Source organism: Camellia sinensis, chromosome 10, assembly GCF_055761805.1.
Source record: "Camellia sinensis isolate YWXY chromosome 10, ASM5576180v1, whole genome shotgun sequence".
NCBI classification, from domain to species: domain Eukaryota; kingdom Viridiplantae; phylum Streptophyta; class Magnoliopsida; order Ericales; family Theaceae; genus Camellia; species Camellia sinensis.
This window is the reverse complement of record NC_138970.1, coordinates 62247764-62274261: the sequence shown is the minus strand read 5'-3', so window position 1 is coordinate 62274261 and position 26498 is coordinate 62247764. Positions and strand designations below refer to the sequence as shown.

At 36.5% G+C, this 26498-nt stretch overlaps 1 protein-coding gene across 1 annotated transcript; it reads right to left on the bottom strand.

Moving 5' to 3' along the window:
- Nucleotides 1–575: 575 nt before the first annotated feature.
- On the bottom strand, nt 576–25164 carry LOC114259443 (putative LRR receptor-like serine/threonine-protein kinase At1g67720). Its single transcript, XM_028199465.2, has 15 exons — nt 24768–25164; nt 15348–15879; nt 14612–15114; nt 14218–14350; nt 13970–14041; nt 13792–13860; nt 13649–13720; nt 13182–13250; nt 12066–12220; nt 11737–11978; nt 5377–5503; nt 5234–5302; nt 4939–5125; nt 3448–3583; nt 576–1204 (listed from the first exon to the last, which is right to left on the bottom strand). Exons 1-15 carry the CDS (start codon nt 24847–24849, stop codon nt 875–877), a joined length of 2778 nt encoding a protein of 925 aa, XP_028055266.2. The 5' UTR covers nt 24850–25164; the 3' UTR covers nt 576–874.
- Between the last annotated feature and the right edge of the window lie 1334 nt (nt 25165–26498).

The following is a 26498-nucleotide window of genomic DNA, read 5'->3' as shown; positions in this document are numbered from 1 at the left end:
CCTTCTTTGTAACTGATTTCTCTCCTCTAATTTTTTTTTACATCATATTTTAATAAAAAAATTTGAAAACCACTAACAAAGCCATAATTGTATCCATAATTTTTATTTTTGAATGTCAATACTCCTCAAATATTCGTGGCTATGATTATGGCATCAGCCATGACAATTCTACTAGTACAAAATAAATTGAACCAATTGAGATAGACAAGCAACAATTTGAACAATTAAAAAAAGTCACACACAAAAAAAATATTTATGGCAAAAACAAAAAAACAAACGACAAATAACACAAAATGTTTTCCATAATTAACAAAACATAAATAAATTTATTAGACAATATTTTATAATTTTTAAAATTGAAATATTTTATGGACCAATGCCACTATACCATCACTACCCTACCACAACCAACACCACCAGCCCATCACCACCACCACCCACCACCTCCAACACCCCCCACTAACAACATCACTAATTCAACCACTAGCTCATTAGTTCCAAAGTTACAATCAAATATATTAAAAACATTTTTTACAGAAAATATTTTCTACCAAAATAAACAAACAGGATATATGTACTTGGAGCCAATCCAATGGAACTACTACTGGTACATAATTTATTAACAGCAATGTACACACACAGATCGTCGACTCGCACAGAAAGATATAGATCTGTCTCTCTTCCAGAACAACAGAGTTTAGATCAAGAATAGATAAATACTCATAACCCAGCAAGTTACACTTTCAACCAAAAAACATCAGAGACCCTGCTCTTCACTTTTTACATAATTCACAGTCAAAATCAAGTAATCCTAACAGGGAAAAATATAATAATAGTAAAAGCAATATTTATGAGCTCATACGTGAACAAGCAACTACCGAGCAGTTGGCTGCGTAATTGACTCATCAATCGACAAGTAATTTTCGCTTGCAGCTAAATCCATATTCAAGGAAGAATGCATAGAATTCCTTGATATCTCATCCGAGTTAGAGTTACCTTCTCTCGCTGCCTTTGCTCCTCTTTCGATCGAAATAGCATCTTGAATCTCTTTTATGACTTCTGACATTGACGGCCTCATGCTTCCGTGGGGTTGGACACACATCAGAGCTTTCTCGGCTATCTTCCACATTGATTGGATGTCATATTCACCCAGCGAGAGGTCAATGATTCCTTGAATGTTCCCGTTTTCAATATGTAATTTTGCCTGTGTTCCAACTTCCAAAAATTAGAAGGCTATTACCTATTTGGTTGTGTTTTTATTTAATAGAAATCACAGTAAACTTGTCAAGTGAACACATCCAAATAGTATATTCAAATTCTAAAAATTACCAGCTTTTTAGGAAAACATCAAAAAGGCTGTTTTCGAAAAAATTTCAAAAACTGCTTTTAAACAAAAGTGAAAATGATTACTGTTTTCAAACTTCTTATTGTTTTTGTTTCTGAAAACAAGAAAATGAAATGAAAATTAAAAAACAAAAACAAAAACAAAAACAAAAACAAAAACAAAGAAAATGAAGACACAACCAAACATGCTAGGATGATTCTATTCACACCACAAATCCACCTCATTACATCCTTAATTTTTCAATTTTTTAATTATAATTTAATGCTTACCTAAAATTAACCAAAAAAAAATACCCTAAAAACTCTAATTCTCATTCCACCCACCCACTTCTCACCATCTCGACCGGGACCACCACTGTTGCTGCTCACTGCCACCACCTCTCACCTCCCTGCTGCCACCTCCAGGCACCCCTTCTCCTCCATTTGAAAACACTAAATTTGAAACCTCTCTTTCTAATAGCATTGTATGGGTAGGGATCATGCGGGTGAAGTTCCCGCGGTGGGGGGGGGAGTGCTGTTTGCTGGTTGGGGGCTACTGGGTGGTGGTCGTGATGGTGGAGGACTACGTGCTGGTGGTTACAGCTGTGGGAAGGACTACAAGTGTTGATTGCCAGAGTCGAAAAGGGCTGGGGGTGGCAGTCACAGGTGTAGAAGTGAGGGTTTGAAAGGTTTTGGGTGTAAAGAGAGACAGGAAGTTAGGGATGAGGGTATAATTGGAATTATGGAGGGTGTACGGAGATAAAATGAAAACTTTATATTTTTTAAGGGGGTGCAATTAGAAGAGTGGTATAATGAGGTGATTTGAGGTGTAAATAGAGTAACCCAACATGCCAATACCATATATAAAAAGGAAAACCCCAAACTGTTCATGGATCCTTATACCCAAGGTTTTAACCAAACAGCTACATCATCAGCGGCATCATTTTAACAAATTCAATTTCTTTTATATATGCAAGCCCAAAAATAGTGCAAAAAATACTATTTTAAAAGAGAGCTACTATTTACCCCTACCTTATTTCTTTGGACCCCCACTCTTTCATTTTTTTTATTTTAATTCCAATTTTATTCAAATATAAAATTCCAACAACACCCTTATTCCTAACCTTCTAACCCTATTGTCCCAAACCTTAACCCTAATTGTCTGCCAGAGCTTTGCTGGAAAACTCTGGAAAAGGCCTTAAGAAATTGCCTTGGAGCACGTCTCCACCGCTGCCTGACAAAGGTGCCAGTTTCTCGTCCATAGCAACCCCACAACGTCCTCTGCCTCGACGACGCCAACAAGCTCCACCGCGAGCTAGGGTTCCCCCGCGGCCACCACCCCATGCTCCGCCACCCCCTCCTCTTCCAAACCTACCACCACCATGACTCCAAGATGTGGTTCGGGTTCACTGACTTCATGGACTCTCTGATCAAACAAGAGAGAGAATCATGGATTCAATGGACGAACATAGAGTCAACACTGTTCGAAGACTACTAATGATGTCTGTGAAAAAGAGAATTGCTTTGAGCAAATTATATCATTGCAGGTTGTTGTTTGGGATTCCTGAAGATTTCAGAGATAAGGTTTCGAAATACCCTGATTATTTCAGAGTTGTGGTTGAAGATGATAGAAAGAGAATGCTTGAGATCCTTTATTGGCAGTGAGTGAATTGGAGAGAGAATTCATGGTGGATGAGTATCGAATGAAGAAAGCTTTCAAATTTCTGGTGAAGCACAGGAAAGAATGGATTTGGATGAGGGGTATAGTTGGGATTAAAGTGGGGGTTCAAAGAGAAAATGGGAGGGACTCAATTAAGTGAGCAGGGGTTCAAAGAAGTGGGGGGTCCAAAGAAATAAGGTAGGGGTAAATAGCAGCTCTCATTTCAAAAATAAAAAACAAAGAAGATATTTCAGTTAACCATGACATTTTCTAAGGTATTTTATGCATGTTAAGTCTAAAGATTCTGAATCAAGTATGCAGCCATCAGTTTGATGTCTAAAAAGACGAAAGATGTGAGCCACGAAATAGAAGTCGAGAAGTATGACTAATTAGAGTATTCACGATATATATTGGCCCATTCAAAATTTCAATAGTCCTGTGTTTTTGGAGTTAGGCCAACTTACCCATTGGACTATGTTACGGCAGTTAACACCAAAGCTTTCGTTAGATATCGCTTCTTGACCAGATATCAGCTCGAGAAGGATCACACCAAAACTATAAACGTCACTCTTGTCCGTTAATTGTTGAGAGATGTAATACCTGCACATCACGTGTAAAAAAAATTTCAAACCTTCAGAAATGAGATGAAAACATGAAGCCTGAGGCTCTGAGAAAGCCGTGTACATGCTACAAAACCTTGATCTTTTTTATCATGCAATTTCTGACAGTACCATGAAGTTACCAAACTAATTTTTTCCAAAATTGGATCTATTTCAAATGGTAGATTCCAAATTTGAAATGTTGATCCGATCACTCAAATTCAATGTGATGTCCAGACACGCCCAAGTAGTTGCAATTGATTGAATACAGAAATGCATGTATTTGTTATACACAGTTCTATAGGCCAATTGCCATCAAATAATCAAATTTTAGATGTGAACAAAAATTCATTCACATTTCACAAATTAGAAACTCTAGAAGATTAGTAGGGGGGAAAATAGACTGCAGAATTCAACATACAAGTGAACTGGGTCAGTAATAGTATGTACAGGTGATTATAAAATTGTATCTTTGGCCTATTTAAACATCAAGATTTAGAAAATGTGCATGGATGGAGGAGAACAGAAGGAATCATATATGAAGTGGGAGCTCCTCTTGTGCTTACAGTGAGCTCATTCTCTTGTCCTCTACGTAACACAGACATGGACATGCGATACGACAAGGACACACTGACATGACAATTTTAAATAGACATGCTCGGGACAAGTTAAAAATTTATATTTTTATAAAATTATTTTATGTCAAACATATGAATAGTTTTGAAAAAAAAAATATAACACTTTAACATAAATTTTTTTAAAAAAACAATATATTTTATAGCTTTCAAAGATATCTTCAAGTACAAATTGCATTTTAATTTCTATTTAAAATTTTAATTAAGACATGTTGAGAAAGTGTCAAGAAAGTGTCAGACAAACTTTTAGTAGTCTCCGAAGATTGTCGTGTTCGACATGACACAACTCCACCATAGAAGCATATGTGCTTCTTAGCTCATCCTTATATCTGCAATGATATTCTCATACAATCAGATGACCAATTTCATTCTCTTATCTTTAATATATATCCGACTCCTGTTACCTTTCTATTGACAACACATAAATTTCACTTACCCTTTCTTCTTGACATGACTTATTTCAGTTCTTTATTTACATTTATATGAAGGCATTTGGTACAGTAACTCTTGTGGGTAGACTTCCATGTGGGGGCTGTGAGTGGTTTGGCTTAAAACCCAATATCTGTAAGATCCATGGGTTACAGTGAGTGGAATCTTGCTAGCCCCAACAAGAATTGTACTGCCACCAATATATTTGAAAGTATGCCAAACATGGTATTTAACTTAATTTCAAGGAAAAGAAAAAAAAAATAGAACTTGAAGATTTATGAAAAATCCTTACTCGGGATCCAGATACCCAACAGTGCCACGTACTATGCTCGACACATGGGAAGTTCCATCCACTGCAAGTTTTGAGAGACCAAAATCTGAAACCTTTGCATGCATGTTTTTGTCGAGAAGGATATTGCTGGTTTTCAAATCCCGGTGAATAACTGCTGGAACACAGCCTGTATGAAGGTATTCAATTCCTAAAACAAGAAAGAGAACACAAGAATTCAATTAGTTTCTTTGAAGTAGGAACTGGATTCTCTTTAGCTAAAAAGAAAAAAAATAACTTTATCCCTTGGCTAACAAACCTTTTGCTGCATCTTCAGCAATCTCAAGGCGCTTGATCCAACTGATGCTTCGCTCATATGTTCGAGGTCCTAAGAAAATTTTTATTTGGGTAAGCAAAGAAAAAATCAAAATTATTTGTATTTAGAAGGAAAATGTAGCTTACCATAAAGATGTTCCTTGAGAGTTCCATTGTGCATGAATTCATAAACCAGGATATTTTTCCCTTCTTCTTGGCAAAAACCAAGGAACTGTACCAGGTTCCTGTGATGTATCCTTGAAAGAAGAGTTACCTATGTCAAATGAAAGCATGGGTAAGTTCACAATAACCTTTTCTTTTTCTTTTGTGACCTAAAGAAAATTCCACGTGACATAGAAAAATAAACTTCATTACTAAGAAAAAAGGAGCAAGCATCATGAAACAATGTTAAGAAAAATGTTTCCTCATCTAGTTTTGAAACTAAATCAACATATGCCAAAAACTTCGGAGGCTGAAAGGACAAGAGGAAGGCCAAAAGGAATGTGAGTTGAGGCAATGAGAATGAGTGCTCTGAATTTAATGGGCATGATTTATTTACTTGGATCTGACTGGAAAATATATGTAGCCAAGTCACTCTGCATTATAGAACTCTAACCTAACTAGGGTTAACTATATACATTCTAAAGACCAGTTCCAAGTTCATTCTTTTAAGATGACTTTAAATTGTTGATTGTTTGCATGCCAACTCTTCAATGAGTATTTTATTTAAGTTATTGCCAAATGTTAATTGGTTTCCAAAGAGCTAAAGAGCCCTTATTTTGAGAATTTTTGGTTTCTAAAGAGCTAAAGAGTCCTCATTTTGTGAATTTTAGTTCTCTAAAGAGATAAAGAGTCCTTATTCTTAGAATATCATAAACCCCAGAAGATTCTTCAGTGCATGTGTGCTGGTTTTCAAACGAAATTTCCTGATCTTTGTTTTCCCTCCTAGAGAATAATAAATTTTAGATTTGATTCTTATAGCTTTTCCTTCTCTCTCTCTCTCTCTTTCCCTTCCCCTCTCTGTCCCCTTCTCCTTAATCCCTTCTCTGTTTCTCCTATAATTCTATGCTAACCTAGTCTTATCTTCCGTCCCTCTCTTGGATAGCCCATTTCCTAGCATCTTAAGCGTTTGGGACAACTCGTGACTTGACATAGTATCAAAGCTCAGGTTGGGGAAAATCTTGGGTTCAATTCTCTCCATTTACAATTGATCCCTGTTTGCATTCTCTCTTCTCGTTCGGTGTTGTTCTTTTTTTTTTCATTTATGACACTATAGTTGTCAGAATCTTACAATTCACAATTCAATTCATGATGTACAGATCAATGCACATCTATAGGTGAATCTATTTGGGGAAAGAATTAGCGGTGAATCATAGTATTCACAATTCAATACACAATTTGATTCACAATTTATGGTTTTTATGATTCTTGAAATTGTCAGGTCTGACAGATAGCAATGTCTTTTTACCTCTTTTTTATGTGAAAATGTCATAATACAAGTGTTTAGTGCTTATATTGACTTACATCAAACAAGGACTGCCCATGACATTTGGGCGTATTGTATTAATCCAAAACATGGATTTAAATTGATCAAATCAGTTGAGCCCAAGCCCACCTATCAATTAGTAAAACAGAGCAGTTTGTCTTGATGCAAACTGATGATTTTTTCTGATCATCTTCTCTGTTGCCAACAAGAACTCCAAGAATGCAGCAATGAAACTACTATGACTTGTTATGAACAAATCAGTCCTCCGTTTTACATGACAATACATTGTCCCAGGAAATAAAATAAAATCCGCAGCCACTGGTGATGTCGAAAAATACTAATTAAGGCCTTTTTTGGCAACTCACTGTTTTAGCTTAAAAGTCAAAAAGTAACTAAAAAGACTAAAAAGCCAACAACCTATACCAAAAAGTCAAAGATTCTCTTTTCTCTCTACTTTTTACACATCTTTTCGTAAAAAATCAAAAAGTCATTCCAAACATACTAATTTTTTTTTATCTCATATTTTAACCAAAAAACTCCGCCAGGTTGTTAACAACTCCGCCGGGTTGTTAACAACTCCGCCGGTCCCAAGCCCGGGTTAAGGAGGAGGGTTGTGTGTTAGGTAGCCGACAGCCAACACGTAAAAAAACCGCTCGGATCCCTTATGAAAATGAATCCTACTTTGAATCGTTTAAATGCTAGGTCGTTCCCCTCAAGTGACGCGTTGCGCCTGCCTCCGGGTGTTTCGAAAAGTGAGCAAGGGGCGCCGCATCGAAGCCTGAGTGCGGTGAAAAATGGGCAAAGGTTTCCGCGTTTTTCTGGACAAGCGCGGGTAAAGAAGCTAGTCCAAGACTATAGGTTTAGGATAGCCACTTGGAACATAGGAACCTTAACTGGTAGGTCGATGGAATTGGCAGATGTTATGATTAGGAGGAGAGTTAGTATAGCTTGCATACAAGAAACTAAGTGGACGGGAGAGAAAGCTAGGGAAATTGAGGATACTGGTTTTAAACTTTATTATAGTGGTAAGGATAGACGCAGGAATGGGGTAGGAATCATAATTACCAAGGGTCTTGTGGAAAGTGTGGTGGCAGTCACTAGGAAAGGAGATAGGATTATGCTAATTAAACTAGTTATTGGAGGGAATATAGTGAATATTATTAGCGCTTACGCCCCTCAAGTAGGGTTAGATGATCAGACTAAGAGGGATTTTTGGGAGCAAATGGATGAGATCTTACAGGAGATACCCGTAGGAGAGAACCTGGTTATAGGTGGAGATTTTAATGGTCATGTGGGCATAGATAAAGTAGGTTATGAAAGGGTGCATGGTGGATACGGTTTTGGTGACAGAAATGAGGCTGGAGAGAGAATCTTAGATTTTGCGTTGGCTTCTAACCTGGTGGTGGCCAATACTATGTATAAGAAGAAGGAGGAGCATTTGATAACCTTTAAGGTGGATTAGTGAAGAACCAAATAGACTATTTCTTAGTAAGAAAAGTGGACTGCCTAAAATGCAATGATTGTAAGGTGATTCCTGGTGAGGGTCTGGTCTCTCAACATAGGATTTTGGTACTAGATTTATATTTTAGAGGGCAATACCAAGTTAGGAAGGATGGTGGGCGTCGTAGGACAAGATGGTGGGACTTAAAAGGAGATAAACTAGAAATATTTAAGAATCGAATGGATAAGGAAGGTACTTGGGACTTAGAAGGTGCTGCTAACACTGTGGAATTCGATGGCCAATTGTATGAGGAGAATCTCAAGGGAAGTGCTTGGAGAGTCGAAAGGAACGGGACCCAGCTCTAGGGAAACTTGGTGGTGGAGGGAAGAGGTCCAAGCGGTAGTTAAGGCAAAAAAAGAGTGCTTTAAAAAGTGGCAGAAGGATAGAACTGAGAAAAACCTTAAGAGCTATAGATTGGCTAATAAGGAGGTCAAGAAAGTAGTGAGAGAGACTAAGTTGAAAGTTTATGATGACCTATACAATAGACTAGATAGTAAGGAGTGAGAGAAGAGGGTATACAAACTTGCTAAGATACGGGAGAGGAAAACAAGAGATTTTAATCAAGTAAAGTGCATCAAGAGTGAAGATTCTAAGGTATTGGTGAAGGATGATGAGATTAAGGAAAGATGGAAGAATTATTTTGAGAAATTGTTAAATGAGGAATATGGAAGTACGACAATAGTGGAAGAAATAATCAGTAATACGATAAACCAAGACTATAGGTTCTATCGCAGGATTAGGAACTTTGAAGTAGAGATTGCACTTAAGAAGATGAAATCAAATAAGGCTTTAGGACCTGATGATATCCCTATTGAAGCTTGGAAGTGTTTGGGTAAAAAGGGAGATGCTTGGTTGACTAGGTTGTTTAGCAAAATTTTGTTGACTAGGAACATGCCAGATGAGTGGAGGAAGAGTATATTAGTGCCAATCTATAAGAATAAAGGTAATGTCCAGAATTGTAACAACTATAGAGGAATTAAGCTAATGTGTCATATAATGAAAGTGTGGGAGAGGGTGATGGAACGCCGATTGCGAGACATAACAGAGGTGTCAGAGAATCAATTTGGGTTTATGCCTGGTAGGTCAACAATGGAAGCGATCTATCTTTTGAGGAGAGTTATAGAAAAGTATAAAGAAAAGAAAAGAGACATTCATATGGTGTTTATCGACCTTGAGAAAGCATATGACAGAGTATCCCGAGATATAATATGGTGGGCGTTAGAGAAGAAAGGGGTTACAAAAGGCTACATTGACGTGATTAGGGACATGTATGAAGGGGTGGTGGTGACCACTATTAGATCGCCAGCTGGAGAAACAAATGAATTTCCTATCACTGTAGGGTTACACCAAGGATTTACCTTAACTCCTTATCTTTTTGTTTTAGTTATGGACGAGTTGACGATAAATATTCAGGATGACGTGCCATGGTGTATGCTTTTTGCAGACGATATTGTGTTAGTGGATGAGACTAGAGAAGGAGTTAACACAAAGTTGGAGATTTAGAGAAAAGCTCTTGAATCTAAAGGATTTCGGATAAGCAGAACTAAGACAGAGTACATGGAGTGTAAATTTAATAACAGTACCAATGAAAGCAGAGGAGAAGTGAAGATTGAGAACCAAGAACTGCCTAAGAGTGAACATTTTCGTTATTTAGGGTCGATTATCACAACAGCGGGAGAAATTGATGTAGATGTGGCCCATAGGATTGAGGCGGGATGGTGTAAGCGGAGATGTGCGTCTGGGGTATTGTGTGATAAACAAATACCCACTAGACTAAAAGGTAAGTTCTATAGAACGGCTATTAGACCAGCTATGTTGTATGGGACGGAGTGTTGGGCAACCAAGAAACAACATGTAGATAAGATGAGTGTGGCTGAGATGAGGATGCTAAGGTGGATGTGTGGTAAGACTAGACAAGACAGGATTAGGAATGAGTGTATTCGGGAATGGGTAGGAGTAGCACCGATAGAAGATAAGTTGAGAGAGAATCGTTTGAGATGGTTTGGTCATATTCAACGGAGGCCAACAGAGGCAGTAGTGAAGAGATGCGATGCTGTAACGATAAATGGAAGTGTTAGGGGACGGGGTAGACCTTGATTAACGTTGACTAGCGTTATAAATAGAGATATGAATCTACTTAATTTGACTAATGAAATGGCCTTTGATAGGGCCACGTGGAGAAGAAGGATTCATGTAGCCGACCCCATTTGATGGGACTTAAGGCTTGGTTTGGTTTGGTTTGGTTCGGTTCGGTTTGGTTCATATTTTAACCAAAAATTCAAAATGTTACTAAAATAGCTTGTTCCCAAACGAGGCCTTAGGGAAGTCTCTATAAGTCTTTGCATCGGGCTGTCAATCAACATATTTCTATGATGGGTTAGATCAGCCTGACTTTTAAGCCAAACACATTTCTCTTCCCACTAGCTTTTTTGCTGCTGCTGCTGCAATGGTGATACCAAAAGCCTCATTTAAGATCTAGTAGATCGAATTAGAAGACAAAATTTGCATCTGTGAAATGTAGTTTTCTGGAAACAACAGTGTCAAAATCCCTGCTCTGATGCCACTCATGGTCCTAAAAAGACAAAAGAACCTTGGTGGATGCAGTCATGAGACTGGGTATCACATAAGAGAGGGAGAGAGATGGGAGAAACCATTGGCAATAACTGCTACAACATGTACCAGAATGCATATTTAAAATGTACGAATGGTTATAAAACACAACCATCGATATCAATTCAAAAGAAAGACAGTTAGAACCGAACTGACTGCTCAAGACCAACCGAAATTTCGGTTTTCAGTCTGTTTTTTGTAATGTACGGTCTATTTTGGTTTTGAAAATTTTTACACAGAGACAAACCAAACCGACTGAAATATTATATTTAAATACTTTTATACTTAATTCTTTGAACACCAGAAGATAAGTGCCTAGCAATGCACTTTCTAAAATAAAAATTAAGGAGTGAGGCATTTATAGAACAATTTCCACCTTTTTCTTCATTTATTGCCAATGTGGGAACCCTTTAGAACCTCATTTGAATCCCTCCTCTACACACCAAACTGACAAAACCGAAAAAAACTGAACTGTAACATGCAATCTGTTTCAGTTCCTCAATCAACAAAAATGAACGGTTCAGTTTGGTGCTAAACTTTCCCTCAACCCCGGTCAAACTGAAGCACTTACACTCCTATTCAACCCATTGAGGGTTATGCCTCCTTCAGACATATATCCATTTCAGTTTGATCTAGTCTCAAACACTCTTCATGTAGGATACAATACAACCACCAATGGACCATTCAATGTTCAAAATTTAAATGTGATCAACCACATATAGATGTGTATTGGACCAACAATCACTTACTTTGGCTATCTGTGTCATCTAAAATATATATTTTGTCAATTGTTGTACAAATATGTGACATAAATACCTTACGAGCACATGTAAACAGGGAGAATAAAGTATCCACAAAAGGAAAGCATGTAACACATAGAAAGGGGTTGAATAATAATGAGGAAAGTTACCTCATTTGAAAATTCTCGCTTTCCTTGGTAGGAATTACTAGTCAAAACTTTGACCGCGATCTCCTTACCGTCTATCAATTTTCCATAGTATACAACTCCAAAGCCTCCTGAGCCAACTTTTCTCTCAAACTTATTCGTGGCATCTTCAATTTCAGAAAATGTGAAGCAATGTGCAGCATCTTTGGCAGCATCACCCAAGGATGAAACAAGTCTTTCAGCAGGCATAGGATGTTCAAGCTGGCCTAAAAAAATGACAAAATATCATGTCAAGCCAACTAAGGTTTACTATTACATTAACAAACTATAATCAAATAGTACCACACTCTGACCTTGCTTAGAATAATTCTTCCTTGCTTTGTGCATTAGTAGGCAGGAGGCAATGATAGCAATAAGCAAGACACCAGCCCCAACTGATGATCCAATAATAATTTTATTGTGGTTCCCTCTGTTGCCCCCTTTATGAAGATTAATATTCCCAGTGTAGCTGAGGAGAATCAAAAGAAAAAATAATAATAATAATAAAAATACAGCTTACTATTTTGAAGTACAAGTGGAAGTGCAAGAATTTGTGTAAAAACATATTGGATGAGCCAAGTTTGCACAAGTAGCAGATATTGTAATCTGAAGTCAGTTTGTTGGTCAATTTGTTGTGATCTCAATTCTGCACAAGTAGCAGATATTGCGATTTCAATTTGTGGGTCAACAACATTCAACTTTCTTGATTATTAAAAATTAAGTTAAAACATTTCATCAATATTTGATATCAAAAGTAGAGATGCACATCAAATGGAAAGATGGGTGATGTTGGACAGGTTGATCGCATCAGTGTTAAATGATATTATGTCAAAGAATCAGACAAAGCAATATAAAAGCAAACAAACAAAAAATCTTGATATCAAAAAGAAAAAATGTACAGCCTCCATCTAGAGCATAATACATGCAAACAAGCTGTCTTTATGAACATCTATATATCTCCAACTTTTGTGCTTGCAATGAACTTGTGAGCCCAACTAATCTGAACGAATACTAAGTTAGCTAGGATGACTTTTAACGTGAGGTTATTCATCATACAAGTTACAAGAACAACTACAATAAACAAAATTAGTTACTTAAAAAGTACAATGTATTTGCATAGTCAATCACTCCAAATGTATGCAAAATGCCGTTTTGGTTGTCTATGAACTTCAAAATTTTCAAGATCTATGTGTCGGACATCTTATCTTTGTACCAGATGCATCTTTCTGTCTGTCCTTATACCCAAACCAAACTATGATGCATTGTAACTCATGAAAATAGAATAATCTTAGAAACAAATGAGGTTGCAACACATGTTACACATACAAGACAACATAAATCAAAAGGCAAACATCTAAATAATTTCCATAAAATAATCAACACATAACATTCTCATGATTCAATTCTACAAGTAAAGAAATGACACCCACTTGAAAACAAGATTATTATTGAGAAGACCTGTTGGCACTGTTCCAGATAACTTATTGTTCTGCACGTACCTGCAACCATCAGATTTATCAAGCAACCAAAACCTTTCATTCAGCAGTAGTGGAATAGATGTGAGATACAGAACTAATACAAAATACGAAAAAGAAAACCCAAAATCAGAAGAAATCATTTATTTGCATCAACGACAACTGTCAGGTTGATGTCCAGCAGCACATGGTGTTAACTGGGCTTAAGAATCTTCTTTTGTGTGCCATTGTTTTTTGTTTTCTGTTTTTGTTTTTTTGGCCCAGGGCAGTGGGTAGGAGTGTCACTCCATTTTCACTTACAGAAACAAGTAATCATTTCAGATAAACAAATACTATGAGTTCCTCTACTGAGAGGTTTTGGTAGAGTCTCTCAAACTATTATGCATTTGTACTAATTTAAGTTAGAAGTTCTCAAAACTTACAGTTCCCTCAGATTTGGTAGCTCTGCCATATAGGAAGGCAGCTCACCAGTCAATTGATTGTTCTCCAGATGACTACATAAACAAAAATAAAAGTCAGATAATTTTTAATTTTCATGAAGAGAGAACAAAAAAATTGGGTTTACATAATCGTCAAGTCCACGCATCCAGAAAAATCAGGTATTGGACCAGTCAGTGAATTCCCATCAAGCCACCTGCAATCAGCAGATAAATACATAATGTAGGGGACTCCAATTGACTTGGTACTAAACAAGGGAATTTTTGTTGCCAACCAGAAAAATGAGAATGAAATGTGAAACTTACAGCTCAACTAAGCCACTCAACATTGTCAAGTTTGTAGGGATATTGCCCGTCAAATTCTTCCCAGACAATTCACTGGCAAGTACCAGGGAGACAATAGATTTGATGAAACTGTTAGAACTTTTTTTTTTCCCACTTGATCATATATCTATATTCATGATTGTGAGATTGAATACAAAACCACAAAAAAGGCACAAACTATGTTGACATTGCAAGATTTAAGGAGAATCAAGAGGGGGCAAAACCTTTACATTTTAGTTATCCTAGGTTGAGGATCTGAGTTACACTGGACCCAGGACCATGGAACTGGAAGGCATGGGTCACCACCTTCTAGTGCCCAATCTGTTGATGAGTAGAGTGAGACCACACTAGCAATTACTGATCCTGTAACTCACAAAACTTAGAGTCAGATGGTAAGGCTTAAAAAATTTTAAATCAATAGAAAAAACTACTTAAGAAGCAAAGAGTGTGCTCCTGTGTAATGTACAAAGTTTAGAAAAAAGAGAAGAAATAATTATGATGTATACCAATATTGGAAGTAACTATCCTTCAAATTAAAGAAAACAACAGAAAAACAGTGAATTTTGAATCAGGAAAAATATTTATAAAGCCATGCCTGCACCGAAGAAGCATAACAATGCTTACCATCAACAGAACCATCATTTTTCTTAAGATACTTATTTATCTCCATTGCATTCAGGAGTGGGCCCAAGGAAGAATCAGACGTTCTTCCAAATCTAAAAGACAAGACAAAAGGGAGAGAAATGTTGTAGTATCCGGGGTCATACAGACGATATTTTCCTTGAGCGTTTTCTTCAATATTAACAATAGGTTTGCTGAGATCAGGCATGCCTGGGAGAACCAGTCTAAATTTTCTGCTCTTGTTACCCACATCTTCAATTTCTGCAAAATAGGTGAATGCCCAACCAAAACCCGGAAAACCATCCAGATTTAGGCGGTAAGTTAATGATCCATTTCTACCAACTACGGCTGTCTGCATCACTTTCTGCGGTGGTCTTTCACCAGAGCTTACATCAATTGGCATATTGGTGGATACTTTCTCAGTTCCCGCAGCAACATCAACAAGGTAATTTGCTTTCCTAAGAGAGTCAGATTCCCATATTCTATCAAATGGATCATCAGGATACCTGAATTGAGGGGTGAAAAAAGAGGATATGATATATACATAATTTTATATGGTTAATCCAAGGGCATCCAAACAAAATAACAGATTACCAACTGAACTGCCCCTGTCTGAGAATATTTAAAATAATTTGAATTGTTTTTGTTTTATAAGTTTTGTTTGCCCATTGCAATTAGCATCTAGATAATGCGGACTCTGAAAGACCAAACAATTCTAATTAGATAGCCAAAGGCATACCTGACAGGAGCTTCACTATCTGCCCCAAAATTTATTCTTGCAGATATGCTGAGATAGAACTGACTTTCATACTGTGTAAGGTAGATTGAACCATTGAATTGTCGGAGTTCAAGGGTAGAGATAAAAGGCTGCCCTGTTGTAGCATTGGATAAACACACACTTATGGTCGGATCTAAAGCCAGAAATATTAACTCTTGGAGCTCTATTGTATTAGCATCCGAAATAACAATGGTAGCCCAATGAGTTGCCCCGAGGGAGATGTCAAACTTTGGATAAACATTATTGTTGTCAAAGTTACCATACAAGAAGGTCGCTCTTACAAGGTACCTAGTTCTACTTATGACTTCAAGTGTGTAACAGTACTTCCTGTCATCAGCAGGGAAGTATCTTAGAGTCTGATATTGTTTCCTTGTCTCATTTGCTACAGAAATATTAGTTATTTTCCCATCAATAAGACGATCATCAGGAGTCCACTCGAGGCCAAGTTCATCGGTGAAATTTCCTGTACCGCCACAGTCCAAACTTACAAAACCTGCTTCACATGATAAAATTTGTCAGTATGACGGGAATAAGTAGAAAGAAAGATTGTCATCTCTTATTTCAAGACTCTGGCATGGAACTTTAAAAACCAGCAATGCATATAATTCAAAAATCTATCAACTCTCAATCTAAGTTTTCCGAAGTTAGCTCTATGAGGTCATGTGCCTTTAAGAAAACCTAGGGCAACCTTTTTGTACCTACATATTTAAGGGTAAATACTTGCAATCATCCTATCCTAATATACACAACCTAAGCCAAAATTGCATTACTTGAAATTTCGTAACACATTAAAATAGCTTCAAGCTCATCTTGCTTTGCTGTTCTGTTTTCTACCTTTCTAGTTTTTATCATGCACTTGTCAAACGCAAAAATTCAAGTTATCATTTTCCATAATAAAATATATACCCTTATATATTGGAACCACCACAGTTATGATCCTATTCCTCAAGTAGTTTATAGTTTGATGTGAATTTCTAAGAGCAACAGGGATCTACTGTTACAGTGAGTTACTTAAGATGACCTTGCAATATTTCCAAACAAAATAATTTGAAAATTGGAATTAAACCATAACTTCAAAGGACGTACTACTACACACATCGTAGTTGGATTTTGTCAATCGCCTTCCATACAACTAATCAAAAAGTTGGTCAATAAACAATCAGAGTAGTGCAAATTGACATTTCAGGATAAAATTTTTCAGTTGTAATTCAAATGGAAACTTCAACTCGCTCAGAAGTTAGAAGTTTTTCTTAACATTAACTGCAGATCATGCTTGTTTTCCACATTTGGTTTTAAGGAAATAGTCATGGCAAAGAGGAAAAAGACACACACACACACACACACACAAAGTGTGCAAAAATAACATGACTATGGTAAATTCGGGCAACTTATTCTATGCCATCACCACTAAGACTGCCACTTTATTTCATAGTTACTATCACACATTGCATCCTCTGCTTCAAAACCTTAACTTCTAAAATTCCTTTATGGTGTTTATATTAATATATAATATATAGAAAACACTCAGGCCTCGTTTGGCAAGTAGCTGTTTTAGCCTAAAAGCCAAAAAGTTACTAAAAAAATCAAAAAGCTTATAACCTATACCAAAAAGTCAAAAATTTCTTTTTCTCTCTACTTTTTGCACATCTTTTCGTAAAAAGCCAAAAAATCACCCCAAATATACTAGTTTTTTTTACCTCATATTTTAGCCAAAAAGCCAAAAAGTTACTAAAATAGCATTTTCCCAAACGAGGCCTCAGGCACCATTATTAATATTCTCTCTCTACCCTTTTCTCATGCTTTCAACACAGTAAAAACAAAATGAGAGAAAAATAAAAATCAAACCCAAATAAAATATATAAAAAAATATTCAAAATCAACTGTAACCATTCAATTTTAGCAATATACCTTTTGCTGTTCAATGGAGGCTTCTCTTGACAACGGCAAGCAATGAGTTCAGTGTAGTTGTGTAAGAGATGAAAATAGAAATTCATATTTCATAATTGTGCGCACATCTCATTAAATATTTATGTGCATCACCAGTTTCCATATTAAACCAACTTGCTCAGAGTTGTGGAATCTGAACAAAGATGTTGGAAACTGCCTTGCTCAAGTAGTGCAAGCCTAGGAGTTCCTTTTTTGATTAAAAAAAAAAAAATGTGATACTTTTTGATCAATTAAAGAAATGTGGATCAGAAGTGATAATTTTGGAACAGTTAGAGAAATATGGATCAAATGTGGAAGTTCCCGAGCTAATTGAATTTTTAAAGTTTTGAGTTCATAATACAGTAAGAATTCACAAATGTGAGGAACCTTCCCACAAAACGTGGGTAGTTGAGTTTAACAAATTTTAAAGGATAAGGTGGATTGAAACTACTTAGATAAGGTGGTTTATGAGTTTATCAAAATTTGTTAAAATTATAATGACAAAGGTTCAATGAGTGTTGACAGGACTCGTAGAGGAAGGCAGAGGGTTTGAGAAGCTTCATGGCACGGAAGGTAAACCTAAATCAAACCAAACCAAACCTAGCCTTAAGTCTCATCAAATGGGGTCGGCTTCATGGCAGGGAAGGTAAGGCTTCTGATTTTAGTAAAGCAAGGAAAGGCAGAGTAAAATATATATAGATATATATTAGTCGTGAGACCCTCTGATACTATGTAAGAGTTTTGAGAATGGAATAGATTTGTATTCATATCAATGTAGGTATATAAACATGTTACATAAAGTATATAAAAGGTATGAACGTAAATTAGGCCTAAATCTAAGCTGTAATATACATAACTGAATATTAGCAAATATACAAAAAGGAGGCAATCAGAAGACAGCTATGGAGGTTGCTTAACAAACACATTAGACAGAACTCTGAACATGATTTTATAAGCATGTCGTAAAATTGTGTGATGTTGTTTGGGAAAGAAACACCCTGAGAAAACCTCTTTCAACTAATTCTCTAATAATTGGACAACAATAGACTCAAAGCTTTGATGTGTTGGAACTAAATGTTATCATTAAATTTCTTTTCCAAATATAACTAGGTAAAGGGATTCAGGCAGCAAAGGAGTTTAATGAATGTGGCCTGATTTAAGGTTAAACAAATGTTACTCTCGATATCATTACCAAAAAATTTGAGTCATAGTTTAACTCTTATCTATCAACCATATCATTGGCTTGTTATTTTCCCATGAACCACATTTGTGAAAATTCCACTGTTTGTAGTAGCCAACTAACCATACCTATGTTGAATATAGGAATTAGAGTATATAAAATCTTTTTATTTTTAGTATTATGTATATAATCTATGATTGTGTCAATCACTGATCTGATTTAGTGCCTTGTTTATATCGTTTCTTAAATTGTATCATGAATTATGTATACATAACCTCTACCTCGTTCACTAGTAAGCCAAATCATTCTTTCCATACTTTTTGGTATCAGAGCCAAAGCACATAAACCCTAGTCCACTGCCCAGCCACTGTCGGCACCCCGGCCCCACTGCCAAACCACTGTTTCATCTTCTTCCTTCCTCCTTGAGTGGGGACAGTCCACTTCCAGCCCTCTATTTCACCCCACAGCCCCACCCAACCAGCCTAGACCCCTCGAAACCATCTACCCAACCCTCTATACCCCTCGGTAAGCTGCCCTACTGTTGCCAAGGGTCTTGTTGGCTGCCGACCAGAGTGTTTCCTAGCCATAGATGCTTCGGCAACTCTTCTAAGGCAATTCAATCCTTGTTTTTCCCTTTCTAGGATGTGGTGTTGCTGTATTAAGCACTTTTTTGGCCTTTTTTTATTTAGTGGACTACCAAATTTGTTTGATAGCATTTATTTGGATTAGCAGTTGAGTTTTTTTCGGCTTCTTGTATTTTTCTGCATTGTGTTGCTGTGATTTTGTATTTTTCAGCCCTTATTAATCCACCATGACTAACACATCCCTTGTTGTTGCTTCTGATATGCCCACCAAACCTGTCCCAGTGAGTTCTGATTTTTCTCTTTCTCATCACACTCTTGTTCATTGCATTACGAGTGTAGTGTTTGAATGAGAAAAATTTGTTGCTTGGGGCCACTCCCTTAAACTCTATTTAGGGGAAAAGGGAAAGGCTCATAATCTCATTGGCTCTCATCTTCTATTTAGCCTGCAGCGACAGATCCTACTTGTGCCCAGTGGGATATAGATAATTACACTATTCTAGGATGGATGTTCAACTTTATAGAGGACCATATTTACCACATGTTTCTTTATTGTGATACGGTTTCGAGTCTTTGGCCTGCCTTGTCTCAGATGTATGTCCATGCTCATAATGATGCTCGCATCTTTAAGCTCTATCAGGACGTTGCTCATGCCTCCCAGTTTGCTTTGGGTCTCTCTGTGTCAAAATTCTTTAGATACTTTCAGGCCCGTTGGGAGGAATTGGCTCAATATGAGCCTTTAATTGAGTTACTAGTAGACGCCACCACTATTGTGTCCAACTGCCTTGCCCGCCAGCACACTTACTAGTTTCTAATGGGTTTAAACTTTGAATTTGAATCTCTTTGAAATCAGATTTTAAACACATCGTCCATGCCATCCCTCTATGAGGCCTTCACCACCATTGATAGTGATGAGCGTCATTGGCGTTTGGTTCAGCCCACCACTACTCCAGTGACTCCTATCTTATCTGATCAGATGGCTCTTGCAGCAAACTCTGGTTCTCGGGGTTCTACTGGTTTAGTTACCTGTCATCATTGTGGGGCTCCTAGTCATGTCAAGGCAGCCTATTTCAAATTTCATCTTGAGTTAAGGCAACGATCTTCTCGCCCTCGTGGTTCTCGCACACCTCGCACTCCTGCTTTCGTGGAGGCCTCTCATGCTTCTGGGTCTCCAAGTATTCCTCTTTTACAGCAGTTACAGACTCAGATTGGCCAGCTTAAGACTCAGCTAGGGACTTTGACCACTAATTCTTTTAGCCCATCATCCTCCACTACTACTACTCTCGCAACAAATACTTCTACTGCTTTTCATGTTCGGTCTACTAATCCCTGATGGGTTTTGGATTTTGGGGCTTATGATTATATGATGGGTGAGTTTTCCTTTCTTTTATCTCCAGTTCCTACTACTATAGACCAATCTGTTTGTCTTGCTGATGGGTCTTTATCCTCAATTCGTTATAAGGGTCAAGTCTCTTTATCTCCTGATATTATTCTATCATCTGATTTGTATATTCCTAATTTTGCATATAATCTACTATCCATTAGTCAGCTTGCCAAGTCCTTCAATTGTACTGTTATTTTCTTACTTTCTTTGTGTCTGTTACAGAACCTAAGTTCAAAGAGGATTTTTGGCAAGGGATATGAGCGCGATGGACTTTACTACTTTGGGGATCCACCGGACCAACCTCCTTCTACTTTAGCGAGTTTTTAGGTGTCTGTTTTGCCTGCTTCTATATCTTGTGTTTTTAATGTTCAAACTTTAGAATTGTGGCATGCACGTATGGGTCATGTCAATTTTCAATACTTATGTTAACTTTTTTTCCTTTATTAAATGAAACTTGCAAAGATTCTAAGTTTCATCGTGTGGTTTGCGAATTATCTAAACATACTCATACCAGGTACATACCTCATATGACTCATGCCTCTAGTGTTGGAATGTGTCTCATATCGCCTGCAGTTGCCCCATCTGTGCTAGTTATAAGGTTCTAATTTCTCTCTCCTTAATACCTGGGTTTTAAGGAGAAGTGTGGGCTGGCCTTTTCAACTTGGTATCAGAGCTTGGTTGGGCCTGTGATTGGTGTGTCGTTTGTTCAGCTACTGTATGCTGTGGTCTAAGAGAGTGTGTTGGAATGTGTCCCACATCGCCTGGAGTTGCCCCATCTGTGCTGGCTATAAGGTTCTAATTTCCCTCTCCTTAATACCTAGGTTTTAAGGAGAAGTATGAGCTAGGCTTTTCAACTTCTAGTGCTTTGGACCTTATACATTCCAATGTTTGGGATCCGTCTCTTGTTTCTGCTTTTTCTGGCCATAGATATTATGTCACCTTTATTGGTGACCACACTAGATGCACTTGGGTATATTTGCTCCATCGTAAGTCTGACGTGTTTTCCATTTTTGCTTAGTTTTTGCAAATGGTTAAGACTTAGTTTTGTACAATTGTTAGAAATATCTGTTTTGATAATAGTGGAGAATATATTTCCACTGTTTTTCATTCTCATCTTAATCATACTAGTATTCTTCAATAATTTATATGTCCACGGACTCCTGAGCAAAATGGTATTGTTGAATGTAAAAACCGTCATTTTTGCCTGTTGTAAGGTGCCTCTTTCATGGTATGAGTGTCCCTATGTCCTATTAGCATATGGCTATCCTCACCGTTGTTTATCTTATTAATAAACCCCTAGTTGTGTGTTGCAAGGTCTTACCCCGTTTCATGTTCTTATGCCCCACATTACTTTATTTCCTATCCTATCCCATGTCTTTGGGTGTACCTGCTTTGTTTAGGATTAGAGTCCCTCTCATACAAAGTTAGATGACACGTCTATTCGTTGCATCTTTTTGGGATATTCTTCCATGTCAAAAGGGTATAAGTGTTTTGATCAGGTGTCTAATCACTTCCACCACAATTTGGATGTTACTTTTTGCAAGGGTCTCCCATTTTTTGGTACTAACCCTCCTTTGCAGGCTTCCACTCCCATTACTTCTAGTGTTTGCCCTAGTCCTATTTTGGACGAGGTTACGGATGAAAGTTATCCCCCCTCGTCATTCTCCACCTTCGCCTCCTTCTTCCTCCCCAATTGCAGGTATACTCGCGTCACCCTCACTCTCAGCTCCCCCTTGCCGCTTCTCCGCTCTTTAGGTCAGGTACTTCTTCTCCTTTACATACATCCCCTCCACCTCCTTGTCTTAATCCCCCCTTGCGATCGACATCCTCCAGACTGTTAGGGTTATTTGAGTAGTACTAATCATCCCATTTCTCAGTATCTTCTACATGACAGGGTCTCCTCTACCTATCGCTTTTTTCTCGGCAAGCTTGAATCAAAGGTCATTCCTCATTCTGTGTAAGAGGTCCTTCTGAATCCAAAATGAGTAGAGGCTATGCAAGCTAAGATGACAGCTTTAGAACAGAATCATACTTGGGATCTAGTTCCTTTACATTCTAGCGAAAGCCTTGTGGGTTGCAAATGGGTATTTACTATTAAGTATCTAGCTGATGGCTCCGTTGACCATTACAAAGCCCGTTTGGTGGCCGAGGGCTTCACCTAGGTTCCCGGCGCGGATTTTGGAGCCACTCTTACACCTGTTGCCAAGCTTACCTCCGCTCATCTCTCTTGCAGCATTTCATTTTTAGCTTCTTTATCAGCTTGATGTCAATAATGCATTTCTTCATGGGGATCTTCTTGAGACAATTTATATGGCAATTCCTCCTAGTTTTCGGGCTGAGGGGAAGTATTCGGGAAAGTGTGTTGATTGTGCAAGTCTTTGTATGGCTTGAAATAGTCTCCATGAGCTTGGTTTGGTTGTTTCAGTTCTATCATCATCTCCATGGGATTTGTTCAGTGCCACTCAGACTATACTTGTTTCATTAGTTGTAAATCAGACGGTTAGAGTATAGTCTTGTTGGTTTATGTGGATGATATTATTCTCATAGGTGATGATTCTGTAGGCATTGATCAAGTAAAAAGGGATTTGGGACACACTTTTGATATTAAGGATTTGGAAAGTCTCAAGTATTTCTTAAGATTGAGGTGGCTCGCTCACGGCATGAGATTTCCTTATCTCAGAGAAAGTACACTCTTGACCTACTTCAGAAAACTAGTATGTTAGGGTGTAAACCTGCTTCTACTCTTATAGATCTCAATGTCAAGCTCACATCAGAGTTGCTAGAGGATCCAGGTATGCATCAGCATCTTGTTGGGCATCTAATTTATTTGTTCAATACTAGATCTGACTTAACATTTGCAGTCAGTATTGTTAGTCAATTCATGCATGAACCTCGTACAGAACATCTTGATGTTGTTCATTACATTTTGAGATATTTGAAGACCTCTCCTAACTTGGGATTATTCTTTACAGCCGCTCCTCAATCTGGGCTCTCTTGTTTCACTGACGCTGACTATGCAAGATCTAGAATTAATTGGCATTCTACTTCTGACTTCTGTACTTTCTATGGTGATCATCTTATATCATGGAAGAGTAAGAAGCAAGTAGTTGTTTCTAGATCTTCTGCAGAAGCTGAGTATTGAGCTATGGTAGAGGAAACATGCGAGATTCTATGACTTCGTTCTATCCTAGCAGAGTTGGGTTTTGAAAAGACTGGTCACGCCTCCTTGTTTTGTGACAACAAGTCTGCTATTATGTTGTCCTCTGATTTTGTCCTTCATGAGCGTACTAAGCATATAGAGGTTGATATTCATTTCATTCGAGAAAAGGTTCGGACTAGCATTGCAAGTCTATCCTTTATCTCTTCCTCTCAGTAGTTAATAGATATGTTCACAAAGTCTGTAGGACCGACATTGCTCCAGTCATCCATTGGCAAGCTGTAGTTGTTGAATATCTTCACACCAACTTGAGGGGGAGTGTTGAATACAGGAATTAGAGTACATAGAATTTTTCTATTTTTCATATTATGTATATAATCTGTGATTATATCAATCACTAATTTAGTACCTTATTTATATCGTTTCCTAAATTGTAACATGAATCTATTATATATACATGGTCTCTACCTTATTCATTGGTAAGCCAAATCATTCTTTTCATCATTTTAACTGAAGAACACCATATAGATGGGTATGGAATAGGTATTAACATTTGCTCAGCTATTATGACCAGGTCATTTGTGTTAAACTGATTTTTGCTCCGCCAACCCAGCAAACAAAAAACTCCTTTGGAGGTTTAGATGCCTTTGTCCCAGCAGTAAATGACACTACTTGAATTGTGTTTCTAGTTTTTGGGAGTCAAGCAAACATGAATCCATATATGTACCCACAAACACAATTTAGTACTTTAATTTCAGGTAATAGAAAGCAAAATAAATAAATAAAGTTAGTTAAATTACCATAGTCAGGGTTGAAACTTCTATTTATTAGATAACTAACAAACCATAAAAAAGAGCCACTCATCTAACATGTAATTAGTAGCATATGGTTGAATCAAAATTAAATGAAACTACCAATTGCTACAATTGAGATAAATAATATTATGATATAATCATTATACAAGAGACCCACCAAGAACAGGGTTATCTTGATTTTTCATGAACAAAGTTAAATTGCAATTTAAAAAAACACCCAATGAAATATCTTGAAATTGGAGTAAATCACAAACTTAATATGCATCAGTTTTACTAAATAAACAGTAAATATATATATATAGAGAGAGAGAGAGAGAGAGAGAGAGAGAGAGAGAGACCTGGCATCTGAGCAGTGGTGGCATCCAAGAGAAGAATAAGAGAGAAGGTGATGGAGAGAAGGCGAAGTCTAGTAGCCTCCATATCCCTTGTGGTGTGAAGAGATAAAAATGGTGGGAAAAAAAGAAAAAAGAAAAAAGAAAAGAAAGATAGAAAAGTGATTGTATTATTAAAGCACAAAAACAAATCAGAAATGAAGCTTTCAAGTGATCAATAAGAAGTCATCAATGAACACACACAGAGTATCTGGATTCATTTGTAGTTTGATAATTTCAGATAGAGAGAGAGAATGAATGAATATAAGTTGTTGTGGAGAGAGAGAGGGGGGGGGGGGGGGGGGGGTTCGTTCGTTTTTTGGTGTGCAGACTGGAGGAGACTGGACTGGAGATGGAGGGTGGGAGGGGTCTGCTGCTGGTGGTTGCTTTCTTTATGAGTGGGCATGAATGGGACCCACCAATGTGTGGAGACTGGGCCCTTTTATTTATTATTAGTTAAATTATAAATAGACTAATGTTATAATTATCAGTTAATACACTAATTAGTATATCAATTGATGATATGATATAATTTAAGATATTTTTGATATTTGTAATTTATATAATGAGTGTGATCAATAATAATATCATAACTAATATTAGTACACTAATTGATACATGTAACACCACCGTTATAAATATATAAGTTTGTTTAAAATATGATTTATGATTCTGAAAATTATATCTTATTTTTTAAAGTTTTAAATTTTATAATAGAATATCTATTTTATTATTAAATTATTAAATTAATTAATAATTTTTAATAATATCATAAATTTATTCTATTAATAATTTAAATAATTTTATTATTGTATAAGAAAACAGTTATAAATTTTATTTTATTAGTTAATTTTATTGGATAAAAAATTATAATAAGAAAATATTTGTAAAATTTTAAACTACACTAAATAATTTATATTTTAAATAAATCTTAAAAAATATATTTATAATTTATCCTTATCTGTGTTAGTATTATTATGAGGGTTTGCCAAACAGAGGACAAGATTCTGCCCACACTGGATTCCTTCTTTGGGTCCCACCAACCAACTATCCTCCATTATTCCCATTCGACGTCACTCTCTTGGGTTTCGTTTCTTTTCGATTACACACACATTCGCATCTCACGCCAATAAAAAGCAGTGTCCAATCTTTAACTTTCAAAAATCTTATCAAAATCCATTCGGTAAATTAGAGCAATCTCATCATTACCTTTATGTTGTGTTTGGTTAAGATATTTAGAAAGACAAAAAGAAAAAATATATAAAATTATATTTGGTTAAGATATTTAGAAAGACAAAAAGAAAAAATATATAAAATTAAGTGAAATGTATGTATATTTTATTTACATTTCATTTAATTTTTTTCTTTTCTTTTTCAAATCTCTTCTCAAATCCCCAACCAAACACATCGTTAATAATTTGAACGAATTATATTAATCGTCATTATAACTTCAAATTTGTATCATTTGATCTTAATTTTTCAATTATGATATATTTAATTTTAAATTTTAAATCTCGTTTTAAATAAAAATAATTGAATATATTGTTACTCTATTTTAAGAGCAACATCATCAATTTCATAAAATATAAATTAGTTTGATAAAAATAAATGTCAAAAATTATTTTTACATTTTTAAAAATTATTTCTGCTCACCAAAAATAAAATTATATAAAAATAATAAATCTTTTAGATTTTTAT